This window comes from Perca flavescens, chromosome 19 (assembly GCF_004354835.1).
Source record: "Perca flavescens isolate YP-PL-M2 chromosome 19, PFLA_1.0, whole genome shotgun sequence".
NCBI lineage: Eukaryota > Metazoa > Chordata > Actinopteri > Perciformes > Percidae > Perca > Perca flavescens.
In genome coordinates this window covers 23,912,542-23,928,004 of record NC_041349.1, presented here as the reverse complement: position 1 = coordinate 23,928,004, position 15,463 = coordinate 23,912,542, and the positions used below count along the sequence as shown (strand labels likewise).

Below are 15,463 nucleotides of genomic sequence, written 5' to 3'. Positions count from 1 at the left end.
CATCATATTTTCCTGCAAATCCAGCAGAATAATGAGAATCAACATGCAGTAACATTTGTGGACAAATAAGCAGCTCTAATAAAGTGCATATTGGCTCAAACGACTATAGATAAAAGACATTAAAAACCTTTCACACTCACTTTGGACTTGCAAATAAAAGTGGAACTGTTTTCTGAAGCAAAAGGAGGTTAAACTACACTTAACTTACCAGTTTTTTGTTGTCTACCAGTGAACTGGTGAGGCAAACCAGACCCAGCAGAGTGAGGAGGAAGTACAGGCCTCCAGCCGCTGCTCTGCTTCTGGACAAAGCTGCTTCTGCCATTGTTGATCTAAATAACATTTATGGAGCATAAAGAGTCAAATGGATAATAGAAAAACACTTTTATATTGTAACATTTAAAAGTCTACAGTACAAACCATCTTACAGTATAGTGAGTTTAAGTTTCTAATCTTACCTGTGATGTAAATGAAAGAAGAGCTGTACGGGGATGAATGAAAAGAAATTATGAGATGACATCCCACAAAATGCTTTATATACTCCTGGTGTCACCTCACCCACATAGCTTACCTGCCCCCCTAGTGTCATTGTAGTTTCACTTTCACGGAAATGGTATTTGGCAGTTTTACTTCAAAGGAATGTACCAACCTCCATTAGCGCAGGTACATACTGTAATGTGAAACACAACTCCTAGATGGCAACCACAACAAAGCTGTAATAGAAACTGTATATGAAACTGAAATTAATGGAGGCCTTATAAAAGAAATTTTGTTATTCTGATATATTTAAAGAAATCTGTGAAACTGACTTATGTAAAAGTTTTAATTAAATTAATTAGTAACATTTTATGTTTGCAAAAGCTTTGCAACCAACTGAAAATATTCGAAAGAAACTATCAGGTGGAAGTAAAAGATATTACACAACATGTATAGAGGAGTCATTGAAAGCCCCAACGCTGTTGATCTTTCTCAGAAAACGGCTAGCTTTCTCTTCATGAGAAATCGTCAAATGTTCAGCAATATCAGTCACTGGTGTTAAGTTTCCCTTTGACTTCATAAACTCTCACTCGACTGTTTCTCTTTCGTTTAAACAAGTGTGAACCGTTGTGAAACCCTGCCCCAAGGTAACAGTCTCTGCAAGTGGGGGCCTGTCTGCTTACAGTTCTTGTAATCTGTCCTGTGGTTGGACAGGGAGGGGTGTGATCTGGGAAAGAAGCTGTTCCTCAGTGTATTGGTGTGGGGTCTTATTGTCCTGAACCGTTTTTTGGACAGCTCCCTGAGGAAGAAGAGTCTTTGTTGGGCCTTGTAACCACATGTTAGGTGTTGGAGGTCCATGTCAGCTGTTTTAACATATTGACTCCAAGCAACTTCAGTTTTTCCACGCTTTCCACTGCTTCTCCATGTATGTTGAGGGGGAGATGGGCTTTTTCCTTTGTTCTCCTGTAGTCAATGACCATTTCCTTTGCCTTAGAGAATATCAGGTTGTTTTCCTTACACCACTCAGCTAGGTGTTCCACCTCAAGCCTGTAGGCCGGCTGCTCATTGTATGAAATCAGCCCAACTACTCTGGTGTCATCCACAAATTGAATTATGAAGTTGCAGTTGTGGGTGAAGAGTGTGAAGAGCAAAGGGCTCAGCACACAGCCCTGTGGGGTTCCTGTGTTTAGGGTGAGGGGGGAGCAGCTGTGATTACTACCTCTGACTTGATGTGGAAGGTTTGTGAGTAAGTCCATGACCCATGAGCTCAGGACCCAAGCCCAACTACCTAAGAGAACCAAAGCGAGAGAGCCGATCTGCTGCCTTGGCATGCGCCGCCATCTTGACATTTTATTTCAGATTAACAACTGAGAAAGACTTTGGCAATTAAATTATGGTTTGCATCTTCATTAAAGACATGCCAGTATGAAGATAGAATGTTGGACAGGACAGTTCTCCTGCATAGCTGCTCTGTGAGAAGCGAGTTAACACGGATTCACATAAAATCCAGCCCAACTCTCTGAAAAAAAACTGTTTGCACACCAACAGAGCAGAGGCCTGTACTACGAAGCAGGATTTGGCATTAAAGAGGTAACTTCAGGTTCAACCCAGGGTTTTCTGTACCACGACGGTGGATCACTTGTTACCGGGTTCAATCGCCGTGGTAACTTATCCTGAACACCTAACCTGGTCGAGAGCAGGTTACATTGGAGATTAGAGATCAACCGGTGTAAAAGCACTACTGACCAATCAATAGGCTACTCGATTGATAACGGCGTCACCGTTCTTAGAAGATCAGGCGGAGCTCGGTGCACATAGAGAAAGAGAGGGGTGCACTCATGAAAGTTAAAACATTTAGAGACCGACAACCCCGTTAACATTCCCTAATGGGTATTTTTATGAAAGATATAGATTTTCAGCAGAGGGAATTACGTAGTCCTAGGCTATTTGTCGGCTTCCAGCCGTGTGTTGCCTCACATGCGCGCATCGGTTTTGAATTATCTTTTTATATATTGTATTCGCTCCAACGATTGCTTACCACCGCCCGGGTTGCAACTGATAACATAAGCTTAAGCAACAACAGTTTATGGAAAACACAAGTGTAATCGTGGTCCGATCTTGTGCCTGACTGATGGAGAAGTGAAATAAGTCTTGTGATTTACACATCTACAGCGTCAGCTATTTTATTTTTTTTTGCCAGCTTTTCTTCCTGTTTTAGGAAGCAGCGTCTGCATTGCATTTTACCTGTAAAACCGTGTCTGTGTTTTTTATATTTATGTAGAATTATAGTTTATGTAAAATATGCAACTCTGGTAGATGTTTGCGATTGATCATGCTTTGCAAACACCGCCTCTTTTATGTGAACGTGCGCGTCGCGGGATTGGGAAACCCTGGGTTGATTGAACTAGTTGTTAAAGCAGTTACATACCGGGCCGATAATCGGCCATCGGACAGCTCACCCGGAAATGGCAAGCGGGATGAGCGTGACTAGAGTCTCTCAAAATCTGACGAAAATCTTTTAAACTGACCTTTATCGATCTGAAATGAAGACAGATTTAGCAACTGCATGGCCTATTTCTCGCTTAAAAGGTTTTCAGAAACACGTTTCGGTGAACTATTTTAGTACATTGAGATTGTAATCTGAATGAGTCGCCAGTAATGGCCGTTTGAAAAATCCAAAATCCGGAAGAAGCAGCCAGATGCGTTCGCGCGTTCGTCCAATCAGCTGCCGGGTTTTCAGTTTTTGGGCGACAATAAAGATTAGCACCGCCTGCTGTTATGGAGAGACGTATTATGTCTCGTCGCTTTGGTGTGTTCCAAGGCACTTTTTTGACCAACTCGGGGACACTGATCAGTCCAACTGCCTTTTCTGCCAACGATCGGCCGTCTGGTTGGTGTGTAACTCTTTAACCACCGTTGTGACACGTTATGCGGGACCGCGGTTGTTAGAGTTAGTGAAGCCGGGTAACTGAAAGAATTCCAGGACCTGTTGATCTTGATTCACTCTGTACTACGAATCAAGATCAACATGTCTTGGAATTATTTCAGTTACCCAGCTTCACTAACCCTAACAACCGCGGTACCGCATAAACTGTGTCACGACGGTGGTTAACAACTAATCTGGTCAACCCAGGGTTTCCCAATCCAGCGGCGCGCACTTTCACATAAAAGAGGCGGTGTTTGCCGCATATTTTACATAAGAAGAGCAAACTATAATTCTACATTCATATGAAGAACACAGACACGGTTTTACAAGCAAAATGCAGGAAGGAAAACTGGCAAAGCTCTGTTTTTTGCGTAAATCACAACGCCTATCACCACAACACTGGTGTAGTCTACGTGATAGTAAGCTCCAGGATTTAAAAATGCCCAATGACACGTAACAACATACTTTCCATTATATTTTTGATACATTTTTAATTGTCTTCTGTGCTTTTTTCTTAACATCTATAGGCTGAATAAAGGTTGTTGTTTTTTTTACTGTAAATTGGTGCATAAAAGTGTATCGGAATGCAGGAAATGAAGTCATTGATGCTTAAAACTTCCCTGGGGGAGGACACCCATGCCCTCCAACTATGATATGCCCCCCTCCTTCCTCAAAGGCAGATTCTGGCCAATATACAGTACAGTTTACCCACTATAATAGCCTACATTAGACTACACTGGTCACTTCCCCATCAGTCAGGCACAAGATCTGACCATGATTACACTTTTGCTTTCCATAAACTGTTGTTACTTTAGCTTTTTATTTCAGTTGCAACCCCAGCAGTGGTAAGCTGTGAGAGAAAATAAAAAATATCAAACCATAATTCTAACAGATGTGCGTATTGGCAACACATGGCTGAAGAAGCTGATATATAGCCTATATGTAATTCCCTCCACTTAAAATCTATCTTTCATATAGATACCCGCCATCAGTGAACGTTAACGGGGTTGTCGGTCTCTAAATTTGTTAACTTTTATGAGCTCACCTCTCTCTCCACCTCTCTCCCCGCGCACCGAGCTCCGTCTGGTCTTCTATAAGAACAGTGACGCCGTTATCAATCAAGTATTGATTGGTCTGTAGGCGGTGCTTAACACCAGTTGATCTCTAATCTCCAACATAACCTGCTCCTGACCAGGTTAGGTGTTCAGGATAAGTTACCACGGCGATTGAACCCGGTAACAAGTGATCCACCATCGTGGTACAGAAAACCCTGGGTTGAACCTGAAGTTACCTCGTTAACGCCAAATCCTGCTTCGTAGTACAGGCCTCTGGCCTCTGATGAGGTTTCAGTCAACTTTCTCTTTCTCTCTCCTCCATGTTTGGTAACACTAAGAAATTAATTTCTAAGAAAACACACGCCTATATCCTACATTCACCTTAAAAACTTGCTTAAGTTCTTTTTCCCAGAACTCCAAATCTTGATTTGTTGCAACTCCTAATGTCCAGAGTGTGTGTTTTTTTCAGGATGTATGCTTTGTAAGGATGCATGCGTTTTCCAGTGGCTTAAATCATGATGATTACTAAAATAAATTGTCTGTCATTTTCATGGAAATACATTCTTTACTATGAACACCAGGTGTCAGTATTGGATTATATCAGATTTTAACCCTGTTGGCAATGCAGACCACATTGACTTGTATTTTCTATAAATGTGCCATATGTCATGTCTAAATTCACACAATTCATACATTCTAATGCATCAATACTTGTCTTAGATGTTCAGGTACACGTACAAATGTCAGTTGAAGAGAGATTTTGTGTTGCTAAAATGAATATAAATGAAGTTCCAAGCAAAGCCTGCAGCATAAGATTTTTTTTTAATTCACATTTATATACACTACATTTATGGATTGTGAAAAAAAACTGCAGGATCTTTTGTGAGGAGCTTTTAACACAAAGTCCACAAGGGTGCATTTAACGCATTTAAAAACTAGGGCCCAGGTTATGAAAATCACTTTCTAGACACTTTTTCTTGGTTCACCTTTTGGCCTAATTGTGCATGCCGTGTTAATCCAACTATTCATTAATGTGTTTTTTATTGCCAGAGACGGTGCAAGTGAATATGGCCAGAATGTTACCTGCACAGTAACAAAGTTGTACTCATTGGTTACAGTTAGACACATTTGAATTTATGTTACACCTAACAAGTGGCATAGTAATCAGCCCGACCACTCAGTCCAGCTTCATTGGGCAAGATATAAAGGAAAACAACTATGAACCACAATTAGTTCCACTGAACTGTCTGACTCCTTTCTTTTTTCTATTCTTTTCAGCTCCTGTGTATGACAGACTATGAAAACTGAATTTTCTGTAACCTATTCTTCATGGTAAAATTAAACATGTCAGTAGGCCTCCCTTTACACACTTGGGTGTATGTGCACACATGTTGTACTCCATTGACCTGTGATTCTAATTACTGTTTTGAAACAGCGTATAGTATATAATATAAACTGTAGACTATTAAAGCAATTGGTAGTAAATATGTACTCTAATCACTATGAATCTATATCAGAGGAAAGCATCACTGCACACAGACCTATCAACCAAATTACCACTTACTTTAACGAATGATAGGACCACAGTAAAACACATCCATTCACCAGTCCTATCGGAAAGTGAACACACACACACACACACACACACACACACACATACAGGTTAAGACCGTTCATTCCCGAACAATCAATCAGGGAAATTGGCAGCCCTGTTAAACTGCTACTCCGGGGGTCCTGCTTTCACAGCCAGCCTCCGTCACTACTGCGTCAGCACTGATGAGCTCAGCGTTCCCGGTAGGGAGGGGTGAGGGAGAAGTGGCAACAGAGGGTGAGAGAGAGAGAGACGGCGAAAACAAGGGGAAAGAGAGAGAGAAGAAACGGGGTGTTGCCGCCTCAGAGACACGCTCACGCATCACAGAGTAACAGCAGCAGGGTGAGGACAGAGCATCCCCTCCATCGTTCTCTCTGGGAAAACAACACTGCTTGTTCAATTATTGAAGCCGTACAAAAGCCGTTGCATTATTAAACGTAATCAAAGCGGAGATATTGTGGAGCTACTCTGCACCTCGTCATCAGGAGAGGAGAGCGAAGAGAGCTCGGTGTGAAAGCAGGCGGACCGTTTCAGCGCAGCACCTTGGACAGCGACCATGGCTCCAATGGTGGAGGAAGGAGCGCAGCTCGGTGAGTCTCACCGCTTTCACTGATTTAACAGATCCAGTTGTAAATGGGTGAGGTTGTTTGGGGTAACCTCGGGGTTGTTAAAGTACCAAGTTATCCATTACACGTGACTCGACTCAAACGTAATAGCTAGCGTTATTAGTCGCCACTATTGAAAGAAGATGGAACTTAGCTAGTGTGTTTCATTTTAATTCATGCTCTATTCCGGCTACTCTAAAGTCAATGGCTTTGTCCAGTGTAATGCCAAACCCATTTACTTGATAAAACAACGTGTTTAGGGAGACCTCCAGCCTCCATTTTGCAGCTACAGCTTAAGGGCGACAGTTAATTGTCAGGGAAACTCAGAGGTGACGTTTTTACGATCGCAATATTAGCTAAGTTTATTTTATTTATTATTTGTATGTATTTATTATTGATGGACTTAAGTAGAATGTTGCCCAGGTTTTTCATATAGAGCTCCTCTCGGTTCAGCACCGCCCTCCCGTTGCCACATCCATCTGTCTGTTGTTGCCTTGAAAAGCACTCCACCCAGGACATCAGGCTGAAATATTAATGGAACGGAAAGGGAGAGAACAGTATGGCTACAAGTGCTGAGATTAGAGCAGCAGATTAGTAATGCACTTAAGATGGATTCTATGTCTACAGCTATAATAGAAAAAACTATCTTACAGTAAATTGGCTACACTGGAAATGACTATAGGCATACATTACTTACATACAGGCCTTTAAGAGCAGAGATGGCAGCAAATAAGTAAAATTGTTCTGAAACAGCACTGTTTACCTGTAAAGTCCTACGTGTTATAGGAAAGTTATAGGAAAAGAAGTAAGAAAATACAAATTGGTTATGTATGTTAAGTGTAAACGTGACACTTTTAGCATCCTAATCAATCACCCAAGTAGAAAGGCTGATATATAAGAAAAGTGTAAAAGATTAAAAAAAACAATTCTGATGATCTAATTTAAGTGAACAACAGTACAGATTTTACTATATAAAAAAGATTCACAAGACATGAGTACATGAGTGATAACCCCCCCCCAACCCCACCCCTCTCCCTCCCTCTTTGTATGGGTGTTAACCGGAGTGCTTTTCCGCTGGGCCGCCGTCTAACTGCTGGAAACGGTGCACGTTTCCTCCAATGAGATGGACCAGCGTGATTGCTGTTGAGTCACAGTTCAACACCACAAAACAAAGAACTAAAGCATTGAGTGGCAAATACCCCAGTAATATGTCTCCATAATAACGTTTTAGTGATCCCACAATAGGAGACAAAAGTACCGTTGAAAGGAATTCGGTCCCTGAAGTATGACTACTGTTGAAGAAAATGTGATTAAAAAGTGCTGGCCATTTGGTCTCTGTATTGACCAGAATTATCCTGATGTTTCTTTTTTAAAGGCTGGTCGCCGGTTAAAAAAACCTTCCTAACCTGTTTACATTATAGGTCAGCGTATCATTGCATTGATCTGTCACGATACCAAATAACAGAAAAACTGACATTGCCAAGGTCTAGTTACTTTACTATCTTTTGCTTCTGAGTTCAGCCATTTTTATAAACCTGCCATCAACAAATCAACCAGTCACATAATCATGTTATGTGGTTTTCCCAGCAGTTCATTACTTAGACCAGCTGTTTCCTGTTGATTTACTGCAGCCATGTTTGGAATATGAACACAACACTGATGGTAGTTCATCAGAGTTGAACAGATTGCGTTGTTTTCATCTCCATCTGAGTAATGACTGCAGCCTGTCGGTCACACACACAAAGTTGATTCAGTTGTCTCAGTGCAACAACAAAATCTGTTGAGAACAATTGTTTTATGTGTGATTGTTTTACTGTTGCTTGTTCTGCAGTGTTTGTTGGGGTGTGTGGTCAGACATTTTTAATTAAGGTTATTTTCTCCCTCCGTTCTCTCTGTTCTAACTCCATAGTGGCAGTGCCAGTCGGTGTTGCTGTGGTGAGTGTCTTTGGCCTTGTCTTCACCGTGTCAGCCTTTGCGTGGATCTGTTGCCAGCGTAAAAACACCAAATCCCAGAAGACACCTCCTTACAAGTTTGTGCACATGCTCAAAGGGGTCGACATCTACCCGGAGAGCCTCAGCGGCAAGAAGAAGTTCGCTGCACCAGCCGCCATGACAACTAACGACACCAGTAAAACTGATGTAAACGGAAACTGCCACACTGCATCGCCAATGAGTCCGACCGGCACCGGTAAACTGGCGTCAAGTCCAAACGGTTCTAGACCGGCTCTGCATCTGGATCTGGAGAAACGGGATCTGAATGGCAACTTCACCACCAAGCCATTTCATCACCACCACCAGAAGGTGCGCAGCTCCCCAGACCTCGAGCTGCCCTCTCCCCATGCAGGGTTCAGCCAACCTGGGGTGATGGACCGCAATGACCTCCCTTCACCATCCAGCACCCTCTCCAGCCAGGCACCCACCCCGGCCGTGGACAAACCCCAGGGGGAGGACAGGGAGGGCGGACTAGGGACCCTCCACTTCTCCCTGGAATACCAGCCAGAGAAGAAGGCATTCATTGTCCATATTAAGGTACTGTGTGTGTGTGTGTGTGTGTGTGTGTGTGTGTGTGTGTGTGTGTGTGTGTGTGTGTGTGTGTGTGTGTGTGTCTTTATAATACTTTTTTGATAGAACTTTGAATTAAAATGGTTTTGTGCAGTCTTGACTGATTTAATTTTTTTTTTATCCAGGAAGCCCATGGCCTGACCCCAACTGATGAGCAGTCGCTGACCTCTGACCCTTACATCAAGCTGACCCTGCTGCCAGAGAAAAAGCACCGGGTGAAGACCAGAGTCCTGAGGAAGACTCTGGACCCCGCCTTTGACGAGACCTTCAGCTTCTACGGGATCCCACTGGCCCGAGTGTCAGAGTTGGCCCTTCACTTCATGGTGCTGAGCTTTGATAGGTTCTCCCGTGATGAGGTCATCGGAGAGACCCTTGTACCCTTGTCTGGGATCGACTTATCAGAGGGGCGTATTCTGATGAGCCGAGAGATCATCAAGAAGAATGTCAAGGTAAGATCTGGTTTCATCTTTTTTGTTATCAGTTTTCTTTGAGTGCAATTATTGGGATTAGATTTATGACACGTACAGCGTCTTAAAGTTACTTTACAGCATGCAAAATTTTTATTTTATATAACTAACCACAGTCAAACTAACCACAAAATCCTCATATTGCAAAACTGCCCCAATAATGACTCATCATTTCTCTCATCATAGCAAAAGTGCTTAAGTGTCACAATATTAATCAGGACATAAATACGGTACAGTACGTAATCATCCTGAAATCCATTTACTTAATCAAAATATAATGATATTTGAATCATGGAGCTTTCTCTAACTCACCTAAATGCAAATGCATTATAATATGTTTCTTGAAATCACAGTGAGATCTATTATTCAACTCTAATGGCATAATCTGAACCTTGAATACAAGTTTTAAATTTGGATCTCAATAATACATTTTGCAATACATTTTTCATTCTATCTAGTTAGGTTAGAAAAGCATTACTTTAAAATAAAGCCAATGGAGAAAGTAGCTAGGAAGTGTATCCCTCTGTGGAAAGAAGGAGACAAGATCAGTTGCCATTATGGATTTGATATCTGATACTGAGGTCTGGTGGGGTTCAAAAAAGGACTGCTGTGAATTTAGATACATGAAAGCCTTTGGTGTTTCTGTTTGCCTGATTATTCTGAAATCCTTAAAATATGTAATTCATGTGATCAATGCATTTATCAGCTAGAATTGATATGACATACCTTCCACTTTGCAAACAAGAATTGGACCATCGGATAATCAGAATTGTGGTTAATTTGTGTTTAGTGAAGATCTATTTATCCATCAGAGATTTGAAACAGTAATGCAGGGATGCCCAATTTGAACTACATTTTTCTACATTCCCAGTTATGTATTGAAAAGATAATGATATCACACCACACCATTATGGATCTATGGGCTGGTGGTCAATATACAGTACTTCTGCTCTGTTCCTGGCAACTCTAAGGACCACAAATGTACTTTAGCTCATTTCCAGTCACACATTTTCATGTACTGTGGTATCAAAACCAGTTGCTGACATGTAGGCTGATATACTGTGTAATACTCTGACGACAGTGCCAGAAAATACCCATGAGTAGATAGCCTACATTAGCCTGAAATACAGCAGCAGGGTTGGCTGCATTACATTCAGTGTACTGGTGAATTTAAACGATGGATTATAAGATGCTATCTCTATCCTTATCATAAGTCTTTGGTTTAGTATACAGCAGCGCTCTATAGATTTGTACTCGATGGTTTGGCTGTACATGAGCATTTGTCCATTTGTAGGTGGAATGTGAGATGATATCAATGTAATTATAGATGTGTGGGCTAATAGTGTACTCTGCAGAGCTCTGCTTTAATGGAAGCACTGTGCCTACCAGGTGGGAGAGGATATGTTTACGCACATTTGTACCTTCCCAGGAGGAATGTGAGCTATCTGTGATATCTTTGAAGATTTCTGATACGATATAGTACTCCAGAGAAGTGCAGGGAAATGTCACTCAGATTCTGAGAAATATAAAAGGTTTATTCCCCTCAGCAGAGCTCCCACTGTATTTTTTATGATCAATAGGATCATATTTCTTAAACTATAAAGCTCTCTCCACACTGAGACTAACCATATTTTTTCAATTCAGTTACTCATTTGGGTCCCAGGAGAGACAAATCTCATCAACCTCTGCTGTAGGGAGGAGTCTGCTGCGACTGAACAATTTTTAGTGCGATCAACAGAAAATTAGTTTCAGAATTCACGATATTGCTTTGCAGTGGGATTGTTCGTCTGAATTCTTTTGTGCAATTTTTGAGTTGGCAGGTGAGAAGAGAAAAAGGCTCGGCCTCTTTAGCTATAGTTATATACTGTGTATCTTTATATAAAGAGAACATATTGACTAGTTCTTCTGCATTAAAAAGAAAACCATTTTATTTGCAAATAAAAGTGCAAACAACCCTTTTTTGACAGATAAAAAAAGGCTTACAGAATGCAAAAGAACAAATAATTCAACAGAATAGTTCACTTATTGCATCCAGTATTCAATATATCCATGTGGATGTGATGTGTATGTGATCATTTTGGGCTGAATTATCTTAATATATTATATTACTCTAATTAGAAGCAGCCCTTTACTAACTGGGTGGTGGCTCTCTTTGTCTGCATGGCATATCTGTGTCTCACTTTGCTTGTGTGTGTGGGGGGGCAGCAGTTCAGGGAATTGAGACAGCAAGCAGCAGAGCCATTGTTTTCCCTCTGGAAGATGGCAAAAATGTAGAATAGGATTTTTTTTGTGTAGTCACATACAAACACATCTGCAGCACACTCACATCTGGATTTTCAATTTCTGTGCGATACTTCTCATTGCCATGGCAACCATGAGTCGTGGCGTGACAAAACGTTAGGTGCGATTGCAGCAGCTGAGGCGTCAACTCGATTGGCTGTGCACACAGACATGGATGTGTATGTGTATCACAAATGTAGTGCAGAATAGGGAGTTTCTCAACTACACGTGTGCTAGTCAAGGTATGAGGACACACCCCATACGCAGCTGGTGATTATTTATTTGAAAGCCATTTAATCATCAGCACTGACACCATTTCCAGTACAAGCAGCTGCAGGTTTTACCACAACATTGTTGACGGTAGCTGATATCTGCTAAGTCATTTATTATTCCATAGATATGCCAACAGTCACACCCTACTATTATTACTGAATACATGTGCATGGATTCTCTTGTTATTTTTACCTTGTAAAACTCATTTAATCGTGAAAGGAAGATGTAAATACAGTATGAGGCAATTGTTGTAGCCTTACTTAATAATACCAATGTATTAATGGCAATATGTCTCTGCAGATAGCCTCTGTGGCAATAAACAGGGCAGGATAAGTGGAAGGTTTAGTTTGAAATTGAGAAAAGAACATATTTTGACTTGTTTGGTTTGCTGCCTAAAATATGTTTGGGTGCCAGTTCATGTCTGATAACATGTCTGAAAGTCCTTCTTCTCTGTCTTCTTTTACACCTGCCATCTCTTTTTGAATCACCTTTTTGTTGTATTTGTTCTGTCTCCCACCACCTGTCACCCATTCGTCTCTCCACAGAAGTCCTCAGGCCGAGGCGAGCTCCTGCTCTCCCTGTGTTACCAGTCCACCACCAACACTCTGACCGTGGTCGTCCTCAAAGCTCGCCACCTGCCCAAGACTGAAAACAATGGACCTACAGGTGCATACACTTTTTGCGAAACCTTTCAATATGCAAGTATGGGATCACTGCTTACACAGACAAACACATGTGCAATAACTTCCTTCACATAACCACACACTGATGAGACCAAAATCATTTTCCTCTTCCTGCCGAGCAGCCCAGACTACTTTGGATGCTGTGAGAGTTGCCATAATGACACCTGAAGTAATCTGATCAGGATGTGATAGAGAGCACTTTAGTGACAAGCACACACACACACACACACACACACACACACACACACACACACACACACACACACAGTGTTTACACAGCCAGCCTCTTTTGTCCCCATCGCTAATATCCATCATTTCCGCTCTATCGATTGCCGTATTGATCTGGCTTGGGAATAATATGCCACTCTGCAACCGCTGCAGGGATATTCACCATGCCTTTTTTTTTTTTTTTTTTTGCTTTTGTCCTTACTTTGTTCCTCTGCTCTTGTCATTCTTCTGCTCTAGATCCATACGTCAAGGTGAACATGTACCAAGGGAAGAAGCGTGTGTGCAAGAAGAAGACCCACGTGAAGAAGTGCTCCCCCAACCCGGTCTTCAATGAGCTCTTTGTCTTTGATCTGCCCTCCAACGAGGGCCTGAGGGACACCAGCGTGGAGCTGCTGCTGATGGACTCAGACATAGGCAACTCACGCTGCCCCAACACCATCCTGGGGCGCCTGGTGTTGGGCACGTCGGTGACGGGCACGCCCGGCGAGCACTGGAGGGAGATCTGCGACCACCCGCGTCGCCAGATTGCCAAGTGGCATGGTTTGTCAGAGGATTAGAAAGCCGGGGTATTGCTGGATTCCATCTTCCATGTCTGATCTGGTCCAACCACGAGAGGGATGGAAAGAGGATGGGTGGGATTTAATGTCCTGCTAGCCATTACCCATTGGACTTTCAGTGAGGGCGGGTAGGAAACAAGGGGGAGGGGACTTTGATGTTGTGTGGAGGGTCATTTGAAGTGATGTCATCATTCAATCAATCATTCATTCATTCATTCACTTATCTTTGAAGTTATTGGGGTTCAGCTAGGAGGCCGGGGCATGACAAAGAGAACCCCATAGCTTTAATGATCCCAAAGACTGTCAACGAAAATCACCCGGTAACATGCAACATCATCTCCATGGCAACAACCAATAGTCACTGTAACCGTGTGCAGTGCAGAATGTCTTAAATGTCGCTATTATTCTTCTTTTCTTCCTCTGCTCCTTCTTCTTCTTCTTCTTCTTCTTCTTCTTCTTCTTCTTCTTCTTCTTCTTCTTTTTTTTTCAGCTCTTCCTTCTATAAATAGTAACCTAGTCCATCGTATGAAAACTGAATGAACCACATCTGACAATGCTGTAAAAATGTGCATTATTAAAGTTTATTTTATAACGCAGTGTTTTCTTCATAAAGAAGTAGATTTTTTTTTATTTATGTTCTTGTTTTGTACTCTTATGGTTGATTTGTTGAACATGTTTTGTAAGTATAAGTGGTATTTCATATATGATTACTTATTAAGTACAAGAAAGCCTAAATTAGGTGGTTTGAGAAAAGACGGGAACAGAGTGCACTGGGGACAGTTTTGGTGTGTGTGTGTGTGTGTGTGTGTGTGTGTGTGTGTGTGTGTGTGTGTGTGTGTGTGTGTGTGTGTGTGCTCTCTGAAGAGATGTTGAGCCACTGTTTACTGTAGGTGTTTTGTCCCCCTTACTGTGAGCACAAAGACAGCTGAAATGTAAATGTATGTACCTTACTATAAAATATGGCAAGTTCTGAGAAGAAAATGAGTTTGAAGTATTTATTTCACCAGAATGTGAAGTTAATTGTGTGTGTGTATTCAGAAGTGCATTATTACAACTAGAAGCATTTACACTATTTTAGAGTTAATGATAAGTTAAGGTTAAGCGTAACATCCAGCGGCTCCATTTCACAGAATATCACTCATAAAAACAATCCAGAGTTCAGTCCAAGGTAAAGCCTCTTTTCTTTTATAACACTACAGTACGTAGTCTGTGTCCTCACCTCCAGCACTCTGGGGATGACATCATCGGGCCTCTTTCCAAATGTGATGATGCAATAACTGCTGAGTGGCTAAGTGCTCCAGGATGAAGTCATCATGTCTGAATTTAATATCAGCTAAGTGGTTTGGTAAGGGAACAGCTAGCTCAGCATGCTTACTCTTTCTTTCTTTCTTTCTTTCTTTCATTAAAAATATGAATAAAACTAAGAAGTGTATCTTTCTGCCCTCTCTCTGTATTCTGCCTCTGTACTCTGCCCCTCTTTCCTCCAGTCTCTAGTTTTACACTGAGTTACATTGTGTGTTAGCTGGTGAAGCCTCTGGAGAAGTGGGATGTTCTGTCCCGTTGCCTTTGTCAGGTCGCTCTCTGAGACTGCTTTCTATTTTAAACCTCTGCTGTCATCTTTGAAGCAATAAAATAGACCTGTGCAATGTGCAGCATCGCTACCATCCCCCTATTCCTCCCCTGCTCCAGCTAACCAGTAACGATTGAGCCTTTTACCTAATTCTCTAATGTGAAGACACTTTCATTTGTGATTGCAATCTGC

General features: G+C 41.8%; 1 protein-coding gene across 1 annotated transcript; it reads left to right on the top strand.

Moving 5' to 3' along the window:
* Positions 1-6,320: 6,320 nt before the first annotated feature.
* syt4 (synaptotagmin IV) lies at positions 6,321-14,654 on the top strand. The gene is made up of 5 exons (XM_028606308.1): positions 6,321-6,636; positions 8,561-9,180; positions 9,339-9,662; positions 12,779-12,899; positions 13,382-14,654. Exons 1-5 carry the CDS (start codon positions 6,603-6,605, stop codon positions 13,699-13,701), a joined length of 1,419 nt encoding a protein of 472 aa, XP_028462109.1. The 5' UTR covers positions 6,321-6,602; the 3' UTR covers positions 13,702-14,654.
* Positions 14,655-15,463: the final 809 nt, after the last annotated feature.

Coding starts and splice junctions, on each gene's coding strand:
- syt4 (XM_028606308.1), top strand. CDS start 6,603: ATGGCTCCAATGGTGGAGGAAGGAGCGCAGCTCG. Junction 6,637..8,560: donor GGAGGAAGGAGCGCAGCTCG/GTGAGTCTCACC, acceptor CTAACTCCATAG/TGGCAGTGCCAGTCGGTGTT. Junction 12,900..13,381: donor TGAAAACAATGGACCTACAG/GTGCATACACTT, acceptor CTTCTGCTCTAG/ATCCATACGTCAAGGTGAAC.